The sequence below is a fragment of the Vigna unguiculata genome, chromosome 6, assembly GCF_004118075.2.
Source record: "Vigna unguiculata cultivar IT97K-499-35 chromosome 6, ASM411807v1, whole genome shotgun sequence".
NCBI classification, from domain to species: domain Eukaryota; kingdom Viridiplantae; phylum Streptophyta; class Magnoliopsida; order Fabales; family Fabaceae; genus Vigna; species Vigna unguiculata.
The window spans coordinates 28405350-28417270 of NC_040284.1; the positions used below are offsets into that span (position 1 = coordinate 28405350).

Here is an 11921-nt window from a genome sequence, read left to right on the forward strand (position 1 = left end):
ATTATATAGTGCTCACAAACACCAAAAATTGTTCAAAAAAATATATTATAACTAACATATTAATTAACAAAATAGAAACAAGACCAAAGATCTATAATTACAAAACCACTGAAGCACAATACCAAACATCTAAACAATGACTAAATTCCACATGAACTAAAACACAATACCAAACAACTACCCAATGTCTAAATATCACTAAAGACAATATGAATATGTTAGATGTTTCTCATTCTTAAAAAAGAATTTGGCCCACTCCTTACGGATTTATTCAATTATGTTAGTGTTCAATATGTTCTCATCTTGGAATATCTAAAATACAAAAGAAATATTATTTTTAATAATAGCATATGGAACATAAGTAATTAATTTTTATGTGTCTATTTAAATCGACTTAATACATGCTCCCAAGAGTCAACAATATAAATATGAACTATTGCCTACATTCAATGCATGACATAATAAACAGGTTCATAATTTTCATGTTGCCTATTGCACTAAAATATAATATTTGAAAAGTTAATTGATTTGAAAAGTAAAACATAAATATTTGAATAGTTTGATTTAAGTACTAAATATCTTAGGATAAATCCAACACATATTGTGTGATGATAAAATGGATTTACTGTGTAAGACATACATTAATAATATTAAAAAGAAATGTCATTATTAGTGATTTAATAAATCACATGAAGTAAAATAACATTGCACATTGGAATTATGTCATACCCTTTTACCACAACTTTTAGGTAAACACTCGCTTTTTATCTAATGAACAACTTTTAGGTAATTTTTTAACATATAATTTTGCAAGAGTTTAGTGATGAAATATGCCTTCAAGCTCACTCTATTGTTACAGAATTATCATATTCGGAAAGGATAATTATTTGATGTTGGGAGGTAAAAGTTTTGAGATGACGATTCTACTTTATAATTGGGTTTGCTCCAGATTATCGTACAATGATTTGATCCTCCCTCTTCCAACCTTAATGTAATCTCAACAAACAACCATGGTATCATCACAGTTTACAACGAAATTTGGCTAAAACAAAGTTAAAAAGTGGTAAAGAAACAAAGCGTTAAAGTTATTTTTAATTAGTCCAATTTTTAAATAAAATTAAATGATTTCTTCTTTTGTTTTATACTAAGCATCATAATTAAGGCTTTGGTTTCTACGTGAGAGTCCAAATTGTCTCCACAAATTTCGATCGTTAGCCTAATTACATGAAAGAGACATTGTTTTTGTTGGAAGTTCCATACAGTAAATCTACTGTATATAACTTAAATGTAAGTTATACGTTTAAGGTGTTATTTATAAATGGATACAAACTTGAATCTTCTTAACCGTTTGAATTGAGAAAATGAGAGAAAATGAGAAGTACTATTGAGGCACACGTTTTTAAAGTAAAAGGTTATACAGAATGTGGGGAGCAATAAATATGGCGATGAAAACAGAAATGTTAACCACATGCATGGATTTGTTTGTGATGAAATTAAGATAAAAGCATAATTTGGATGATTGGTTTGTGAAAGATGAAAGAAAACTTGTGTTGTGCGTACCAATCTGGCCCTCATTTATGGGCATTGCTCGCGGAGAGACTACAGGCAACTTGTGACAGATGAGGTCCCAGGCATGCATGGGAACTAATTAACACTATGTCTGCCGTTGTTCTACCACCAAAGGGAATTTATGTGAAACTCTGTGGGACCACAATTATATCAAATGAGTAATGTTTAACAACCCCCTTCAACTAATTATTTTTTTTTCCTTACTTCTATCTATCTCTTTTTCTTTTTCCCTTTTCTAAAATGCCTCAACCATCTGCATATCAATTTCTGCTCCAATACCACTATACCTGCTTCAAATCATAATAATAACTTTCCGCTCTATGTATCCAAGAAACTAGACAAGGAACAACCATATTATGAATTCCTTTACAACATGTTAGTGCCATTAAGTAGATGGTTACGATGTATCAACATCGTTATACTGTTGCTTTCTCCGTAATCTGTTCCTATTTCTCATGTTTACATGTCTACACTTTTAGTATCCAACATTACACACTACTGTTTTTCCTTAAATATCGCCAGTGAATTAGTTTTGGGGAATTCTCATTTTAAATTCTGGAGAAAGAAAGCACAAAATGAGAAGATAAAAGGAAATAAAGGAAATGCTGCGTGAATGATGTATATACTTTCATGCGAGCTTCCTTTTTATGGATTTACGCCGAAAGACTGTGTCTTTTTTAACCAACTCCACTTACAGGTATCTCTGCCTTTGAATGTGGAAGAAAGTGGTGACCTGTTTCATGGATATTCATGAATGCAGGCTTTGCACATATAAAGCCTATCACAAACCCAATTTTCTTCCAATGCAAAATCCCTAACACAACACACCAACCACACTTTTTTTTGAAAAGTATTTGAATTTGAAATGCATGTGATTGGTAGCAGACCCAACCCAACTATCTATCCTGTGAGTTCATAAATATGAAAACCTTGAAGCTAAACTCAACATCTTGCCTCACTGCATCTTCTCTGATAAATATTAGTAATTCAAAATATGGCTTTATCCAATTGGTTTGGTTTGCTCACAATTTAATGTGCCCTCTTCCCATTCGTTGTTGGGTTGTTGGCAAATTTAATGCCACTATATTTAAGGCTCTGCATTTGTGTCTCTGCCTAGGTCCCTCCTGTCTCATCCATTAAATTTTAAGAATCTCACAGGACAACACACTTACTCCTATGCCTCCTTCATCACTTTCTATTTTTCTTTTCTTCATACCCCCCACTCACGTTAATCACTACTTCTTATGCCCTTTTCCTTCTTCTTTATCTCTGTTCTTTCTGCTCACTCATGCATATGCACGTTCAGCTTAAGTTACCGTGTGGGGTGTAAGTTTTCTTTCTAACTCAGATACATGTTTCATTAACGAGTTTAAGGTTGTTTTGTTTCTTCAGACAGAAAGTGCAGCAACTTGATGACTCTCTACGATATTGGTGTCTCAAACATATAATTAAGGGCCTGAGATATTGGTACGGTTCAATCAGAAGGCAGTGCTTTATGATTCTAAAGCTCTCTTTGTTTGATTGAGCCGTGCCAATATCACATGTAACTCTCACCCTCGCTTCAACCAATCGGCATGCACCACAATATCCAAGCTTTTTTCACTTCCTTCTGTCCGGTATTCTTCTCTAATTCAAATTCAGTTTTCATCTTACTATCTCAGATGATCACTAATTAATGGTATGTTAAGGTCAATACGAGGTGAAATTCTAATTTTAGTTAAATAACAATACAGAAAACAGTTAAAGAAGTGTGGCTATGTTTTATCTTTTGTGTGTATTGTATGCAGATGAAGGTAAGCAAAAAGTGAATACCAGTAGCTGATGTTTTTTGTTTTCGCAGATGTCTCGGGATCTTGTAACTTGGTGTAGGAAGCAACCATGGTTCGATCATAATCCATCTTAAGGATGTTTTTTGAACATGTCTGAGAAGTAATGAATTTGTTGCAGTGGGATGAGAAAAAAATGAAATTGGTAAGGTAGCTGGAATTGGTTTTGATATTGCTCTTTTCTTTTTTTTGGGTGGTAGGGACTTAATTAACGTGACCAAGATAAATCTATCTTTCACGTTTAGTTTGCTTCTATTTAAAGATTCATCTCTTTTTTGACAATCTAGTATTATAGTAGGTGTGTCTAGGTGACAAGATCCGAGCTTTCTCTTCCTTTTATTATTATTATCAAAGCACTTTCCAGGTAATATATGTTTTTGGAAATATTTCTCTATCAGAAGCTTCCTTAATTAAAACTATTGTAATTTGGTGCTCCAAAATACATCACTTTATAACTGATTTTGTTTCTTACTATGATAAATATTCTAGTTTCACTTATGCAAAACACACAACTTCAATAATAATAAAAAAAAATACTAGCATTACATTTTCTAACATTTTATTTTCTCTTTAAATTCATGTTTTTTTTTTTTAATTCAGTAGTTTGACTCGTTGAAAGAAGAACAAGACTTTCACATTTAATGAGATCCATGTAAAATTCAAGTGCATAAGGGAAGGTGCGTAACATGAGTTCAAAATGTAAAAGAAAAAATTACTGTGTGGAAAATGTTTCTTATTTAGTTTAATTAATTGTGTTTACAATATTTTTGTGGTGATACTTTTAAACTTCATTTTCTTTTACTAAAGAAGTTATTTAACATGGATATGTTTTTTTCTTTTTTACTTTTATAATAACTATTTTACATACATATTACAAATTTTTTTAATTAGTTGACAGAGTAAACTTTTTTACTATTGATGTGTCTATAATCTAATGTTTTTCTTCGACATTTTACTTAGAGTTGACAAAAATGAGTCAACTTCATCTCCTAACTCATCTGAATCCAAACCGAAAAAGGTCTACAAGATCAACCGGTCCACTTTAAAAAGCCCATGTTTTAAAAGTATAAAATAAGAATAGTGAATGGTTATTTTAAATTGTTTTTTTCTTTTGGGGTTTAACATAAGTTTTTCTTCTTCTTTTTTAGAAAAAGTGAATTTAGATCTTAAAACATATTTTTATTGAGTACATATATCAAATTATTTAATACATATTGAATTTGAAAAATTATTGACTTTAAACATTACATAACTTAATGTAAGGCTTTTGTACTGTGAAAAATATTTCTTTTTTGTTTTCTATTTTTAAATTTAAAAATTGTGTAATTCTGAACATTGGTTGTGTATAAAAAAACTTTTTTATTTTATTTTTTAAAACACCTTTTTTTCTGAACTGATCAATGTAATTGTAAATTTTATTTTAACTAATTTATCATTTTAAAAAAATAATTACTAACTATTTATACTGTTAAAATTTTAATATATTTATTGAGAAAAAAATATGAATAAATGTTAAATGATGTAATAATAAATTAAAAATATTAAATAAAGTGATGTTCTTGAACACTAATTTGGGAACACCATTAATTTTTTCACTTTTTTTGTCCTAAATAGTAGTTGTTGAATTAAAATAATAAAATTATATAAATATTTCTTAAAGTTTATCAATTTAAGAGTATGAGGCTAGTCTGGTACAAAACTGGTGATAGATAACATACTTTTCCTTTTCCCAAAGCACACTCAACTGTGGGCTACTCCCCTATAAGCCTTCTCTCAAAAAAAGATGGGTTAGTCATAGCTATGGCTTGTGGATCAAATTCACATACCTACTTTTCATCTTATCTTTTTTTGATTAAAAAAATAAATAAAATCAAATGAACTGTATTTTGTAATTACAAGTAAAATAAAAAATAAAATTAGTGAAAGCAAATATTTACTTTTTTTATTCTTATTATTGTATTTTTTTTAATATATAGAGTAAGTACTTTAGTATCTAACAATAATTATTAGCTTATGAGAAAAGATTTTGGGTTCTTCTACGTACAGATAATTGGATAAGGTTGAGTACTGAGAGTTTTATAATATATTTAAATAATTAAAACCTCCTCTGTCAATTAGTTCGAGATTTGATTTGTGGTAATGTTATTTTGAATACAACATAAGTTATATATTAAGAGGAAAATCTTCCTTTAATGTCTCAAATGTTTGTGATAATGTTTCTAGCAATGAATAATTTATATTAATACTATAACTAACAAAATTATTGTGGCTAAAAAAAAAATTAGTAGTTAGGTCATTCTAATTTTGTTGGTACTATTAGTGAGATTAAATGTGCTACGAAGGTTCTTTATGTTTGGCTTGATTGATGGTGTAAGAAGAGATTAGCCTAAGGTTCCATCTTGAACTGTCTGTGTGATGATAAAAGGCACAAGTCTTGTCATTGGGTCTAAATATGTAGGAAATGAGAACATGAGAGAGTAACAATATGAAAAGCTAAACAAGGAAATATGGAGATAATGCAAGTTGTGCTGTATAAAGGACCCATTAATTGAAACATACATGAAGCATTCCTTAGAGATTCATTAAATCTATTGGACAAATACTCAAATAATGGCTCAAAAAGAGTTTTTTTTTTCAAGAAGTGTTAGACCGATGAAAAACAGGACCTTCAAGGTGTATGATATATTGCCACACTCAGCCATATCATAAAATTTTTAAGCCACCGGAAAGTCATGAAATTTATTCTCACCCAAACATTGCAAAAGGTTTGCAACCTTCAAAATAGTACCAAAAAACAAAGATGCTCTTAAATACTAGAAGGTTATGTGAAAATGACTAAAGCATTGTCCCTGTGTCCATCAACTAATAAGGTTTCTGCATGTTTGTGTTTTCTTTGAAAACATATAAGTGTTCAAACACTAGTTCCGTTTCTTGCAAAGACTTTTGTGTGTGTTTGCTCGAACAAGGGTGGTAGTGCTAGAGAATTGATACTTGAGGTTAAGTGTGTAACTAGCTTGAAGAGGTAACATAAGATTCATTGATTTAATTCTAACTAACAACAGATAAAAAAGACATAACATTTCATTAGAATGTAAATGTTTTAACTCTAATATATAGAATGTCTTAAATGCAAATGGTTCAGATGAAAATTTGTGAGGAGGGTTTTTTTTTTTTTTTGAGTTGAGAATGAGCATCTAGATATAAGTTGTCTTTGTTGAAACCTAGGGTGGTCACCTTGCTGATTTTGAATATCCTAGAAGGCTACAACAGTTACAACAAGACAATGTAGGCTCAATCATGCGTGCTTATTTAAGTTTGAGATGTAACTCAAATTGTGTGATTCAAGTATTTCCATAAGAATCCCACACTGAAGAAAAAGCATATGTAACTGTGTATTGGTTTGTTGAAAACGTCATACAAATGTTGAATCATTTGTTGTCCATGTCTGAATTTCTAAAAATAATGAAAACATCGTTCGTCGGCGCCACATGTCTTTTAAACAGAAAAAATAATCATGTAGTTTAAAGTAAATTATTACAATAATACAAACTCAACATCTCTTCTTATTTACCATTAGTAAAATAAAAATGCCAACTTATCAAATAAGATAAAAAAAATAACATTTACAATATATGTGTCCATACATATTTTAGTGTAGCACCTTGATAAGAGAAATATAAAAAAAAAGTAATTTATTTTACATAACCTTGTGAGAAGTCAAATAAAAATGTTGAATCATTTGTATTACATCTGAATTAATAAAATTATATATATATATATATATATATATATATATATATATATATATATTACAAAAATGGGAAAAAATATGAGACTACTATTTTTAATTTTATTAATAATTTAAAAATCATAATGCATGATTTTTTATTTAAAAAATATATTTATAAGTAATAAAAATATATCCTTATGTCAATGCCAAACTAGAAAAAGATGATTATATTTTGCTTTACAATAGAATTATATTTTATTATTTATTAATCGAAAAGTAATAAAATTAATTCAATATTTTTATTTAGTTTTTTATCGGAATATGTTGAAGGAGATTAAAAAGAAAACATATTATATTTCTTCTTTTCAAAGTTCGAGAAAACGTAATAAAAAATCTACAGAAATTAAGTTGGGATGTCCTCCAAAGTAAAAAGTAAGGGATTTGGTGATTGTGTAGAAGAACATATACAAAATAATTGATTTATTAGTTAGATTTTATAAAAATAACTTATTTTTATTTGGTTACAGTTATCAAAAGTTTTAAAGTTATTAATACTATGATCTCCACGGGACAATTGTTTTCATTCTAATTAGTTTTGTCCCGACATAAAATTTAAATAAGATGAATGCAATGTTTTTAGAATAGATAAAAGAAGAAATAATTAAAACTAATTTTATTTTTTTACAGAGTTGATAATGAAAAATTACATTTTTAAATAATATTTTCTTAACATAATAGCAAAATTCAATTTTAAAGATAACTTAAACGTGCTAAAATTCTCAAAACATAACCCCTGAATCTTAAGGATTTGTGTTAATAAAAAACAATTTTCTATTTTTGTCACGTAAAAAATGTAGCAAAATATTAATTTACAGATAAAATAAAATATTAAAAAAATATATGTCATAAAAGATTACTAAATAGAATGCAATACAAAAATTTCCTATAGAAAGAGAATAATAACAGAAACTTAAAAAGAAGTACACAACTACTAAAAGAATTTCAAACATATTTCACTATTAATTTATTCTAAATTGTTAGTATAATGATATTTAGGAAAAAGCTTTGGAACTAATATTTGGGTCGACCATAGTCCTAAATATAGGTTTAGAGGACTGCCAGATCAGAAAATCCACCGATGTGGAACTTTATTTAGTTCTAACAAATTTGACAAAAGTAGCAGAGTTAAATTTCAATTTAATCGTTGTAGTCAGAAAGCGGTGTGATACAATTCGAAAGGTAATTTAGACATGCATGACAAAAATGAAATATCTACTATTCTTGTTTTTTTTTCAACTTCTAACTTTGTTTGAAAACTATCGCTAGCGTAGAAATTTAAAACTCACTGATGTATTAATTGGTTGAAAGAATTAAAATAATCGGAAAAGGGCACAGAAATTTGTAATTAATCTGTGATTTTGAAAATGCTGCTTATTTCAAACTTTTAGATGTCCATTTTGTGATTCCTGAATTTCAAAATCTCACTGTTTGTTCTATGAACTTTAGTTGGAAAAGACTACATTAGAACAGTTCAGAGTCTAAAACAGATACATTATAAATCCAAGAATGAAACAATAAACAATGAGAAGTAACAACTCTTCCATTTATAAGGTGTATCCCACATTAGCCTAAAACCAAAAACTCATTAAAAATCCACACAAAACTTTCAGAGGCTGCCATGCTCACTTCCACTCATTCTTTTGCTTTCCCTATAAATCTTTCCTTTTCCCAGAAAGCTTTAGAACAAGAAACGAATACAAACAAGACAGCTCTGGCTTCATGTAGAGCGATTCCTCTTGCAGAAAAGGACACCCTATTCCGTACCAATAAAGTATTTAATACTGAGAATGATCAAAACAAAAGAAAGAAAAAACGATTGCATGATAACTTAATCTAACAATAATAGAAGATTTGACGATGGTAGAGCCACTAATGACACCAAAATTTGAAGCTTATATGATGAGACATGGTTGAAGAAGACTGTGGTGACAACTTCACTAACAGCAACTACTCTATGAAGCCAGTTTTGGCCAAAATAGCATTCCTCACCTTGCTAAGATCTCTCCCTTTCAGGGTTCTCCCCATCCCTTCACACACAGAGAAAGATGAAATCTGGCTTCTTGCAAGCTTCCTTGCAATCCATTCATGTGGAGGCACCATTTCATCATCTTCATCGTCACCACCTTTGCTGCATGCACCATCATCATCCATTGACCCTTTCTCGCAACTCTTCCCATAAATTTTAGACCAGTCAGGGATATCCATGGGTTCTGAGGAAGCTTTCAACAATGGAGGAGCATCAGAAGAAGGTGGTGGAGTAATGGACTTAGCCCTTGGAATCTTTCTTGTGGTAGCAGGTAAACGCCATGCAGAAGAAGCAAAAGATTCCTTGCATGCCCTTGTGGTATTTTGGGCAGAATCATCTTCATCAAAATCTTTGTCCCCCATTGCTCCTCCTCTATCACCAGCAGCAGCAGCAGCACAAGTTTGATTGAGAAAAACACCTAGATCTGCCATTGTTGTTAGGTGTGGCACAGTGTGGCACCCCTAGAAGGATGAGGTGTTTGAGAAACACAGAAAGGAGTGTAAGAAGAGTGATGGCAAAGTTACCTTTTTGAGTATATATAGAGATGGATAAGTGAGACTTCTCCAGCTAAGGGTTGTAATGAGATAAAATGAACTTTTTTGTGGTCTTGGGAATCAAAAAGGCAGAAAGGTGTAAGGGAATAACATCAGGAATCTACTTGCTTTTGTTTCAATACCCCCAAAAGGAACTACAACTTTTCAAAAAAACAAAAAACTCACAAATGTTAAAAACCAACCGGTACAAAGGAAGAAGCCTTGAAAATCCGAGTCCAGAATCAGAGAGAATAGTACATTATTATTTTTTTCAAGACATGGGGTGGCAGAAAAAGCCAACAAAAGCAGCAAATTTATGTGTACACCTGTAAGCGTGTATTGTTGTTTGGTCCAGAAAAGAAGAGCATGAATCTCCATTAGTTTACATAAAATCATGAATTACCTGCAAATGATCAAATTAAGGTGATTAAGTGAAAGAGTCCAAAATCTTTTGTTATCTTTTTGTAAAAGCTGCAACTGCATCTTGATTTGAAGATGTGGTAAGGGAGTATTGGGTGTTATGTAACCGTACCTTGTGAATCATCAACCTTATCCTCAACTCTGTAACAAAGCTCATTCATTGATTAACACATGCAGAACTTCCCTCCATCTCAACCATTTTGGCTCTCTCTTTTCATTGGATGGGTGTTAGGGACTTCTTACCAGACTTGTTCATTTTCAATTTTTTCAAAAAATTTGGACTTTTTACTAACTTATTCTCTGATTTCATATCAACTGTGTAAACTAATAACAACAAACTAAAAATAAAGACATAATTCCAACGCTCCACACTCAGTCCAATCAACTTTTATTTAAGATTTTGGATTCGTATAGTTTGAACTAGTAAAGTAATGGAGAGAAGGTGAAAAATAGATGGAGAGTTCTCGGATGAAATGAAACAAATAAAATAAATGAAAAGTGAAAATTTAAATATTAAACAAATCTACATATTTTAATTTATTGATTCAAAACATTTAAACAAGCACAAGTTTGTCTATATTATCATTGTATTTTAACATATAACTAACATGTAAGAAAAATTTATAAATAATGATATATTTCATATTTGAGTTAATGAGTAAGTGGGAAAAACCTGTATTTAAGTTTATATTTTTAATTTAAATCTTAAACTTTTCTCTCATCTTTAAACATTTATTTTTTACCAAAAGTATTTTTTAAAAAATGATTGAAAGAGCAATTAAAAGTGGTCCTTTAAATTTGAGCTGGTGACCTCTACAGATCTATGATTCCTTATTATGTAGCTTTAATGTCGACATTAGAGGAGGCAATCAGCAACTTCCATGATAACTTGGTACTTGTTAAATTAATGGACTCTCAAAAAAGGAGGGACAAGTAACATGTACATAGTTCTTACAAATAAAAAAATAAAAAAAATAATAATTACGATCAAAATAATGATGATAAATATTTAAATGATAAAAATACTTATTATTATTTATAATAGAAAATTTACTTACTTGAAGTTATATAAAATGATATTGCTGTTTTTTTTTTAATTTTAAAGTAAACATTTTTATCTCTCATATATTCAATATAATTAACTTATATTCTCTAAAATAAAGATTATATATTTTATCCTTTTTAATAAACAATAGTCATCTCTTCTTGTATTTTTAATAACAAATCATTTTTTTTTTTGTAATTTAAAAAGATGATTTATAATTCTTTTTAATTTTTATAATGTATGTTCGAATTTTAATAAATTTATTAAAAGTAAATACAAATAAACGCCATTTATTAAAAATATAAAAATTAAATACTTTCTTAAAAGTTAAAAGAAATAAACATTATTTTATTAAAATTATAATATGCGTATACTTAAAAAATAATAATAAAAGTATACAAATGTACCACCGTCACACGCTTACCTTATAAAATTGATTGTGATGTTAACATTGCCATTGCTGTGTTATGATCACTTGTATATAAAATTTAATACTTTCATCTATAATTGGATTTTATATATATATATATATATATATATATATATATATATATAAAAAGTAGATATTGACATATAATTTAGAATAATATACTCAAAAAATATATATTTATTTATTTTTATTAATAAAATAAAAATAAATAATTGAATTATTAACGTCATATCTTATAATAGATAAAGGTAAAGATAAAATTGAGTTTGTATTGTTTTCTAT

The 11921-nt window shown here is 29.0% G+C and overlaps 1 protein-coding gene across 1 annotated transcript; it reads right to left on the reverse strand.

Annotated features, from left to right (window-relative positions):
• Positions 1-8747: 8747 nt before the first annotated feature.
• Positions 8748-10557, reverse strand: LOC114189264. The gene is made up of 2 exons (XM_028077995.1): positions 10277-10557; positions 8748-10147 (listed from the first exon to the last, which is right to left on the reverse strand). The coding sequence occupies exon 2, from the start codon at positions 9640-9642 to the stop codon at positions 9133-9135; it is 510 nt and encodes a 169-aa protein (XP_027933796.1). The 5' UTR covers positions 9643-10147; positions 10277-10557; the 3' UTR covers positions 8748-9132.
• Positions 10558-11921: the final 1364 nt, after the last annotated feature.

Excerpts from the sequence above, each read along its gene's own strand:
- LOC114189264 (XM_028077995.1), bottom strand. The coding sequence starts at position 9,642 with ATGGCAGATCTAGGTGTTTTTCTCAATCAAACTTGTGCTGCTGCTGCT.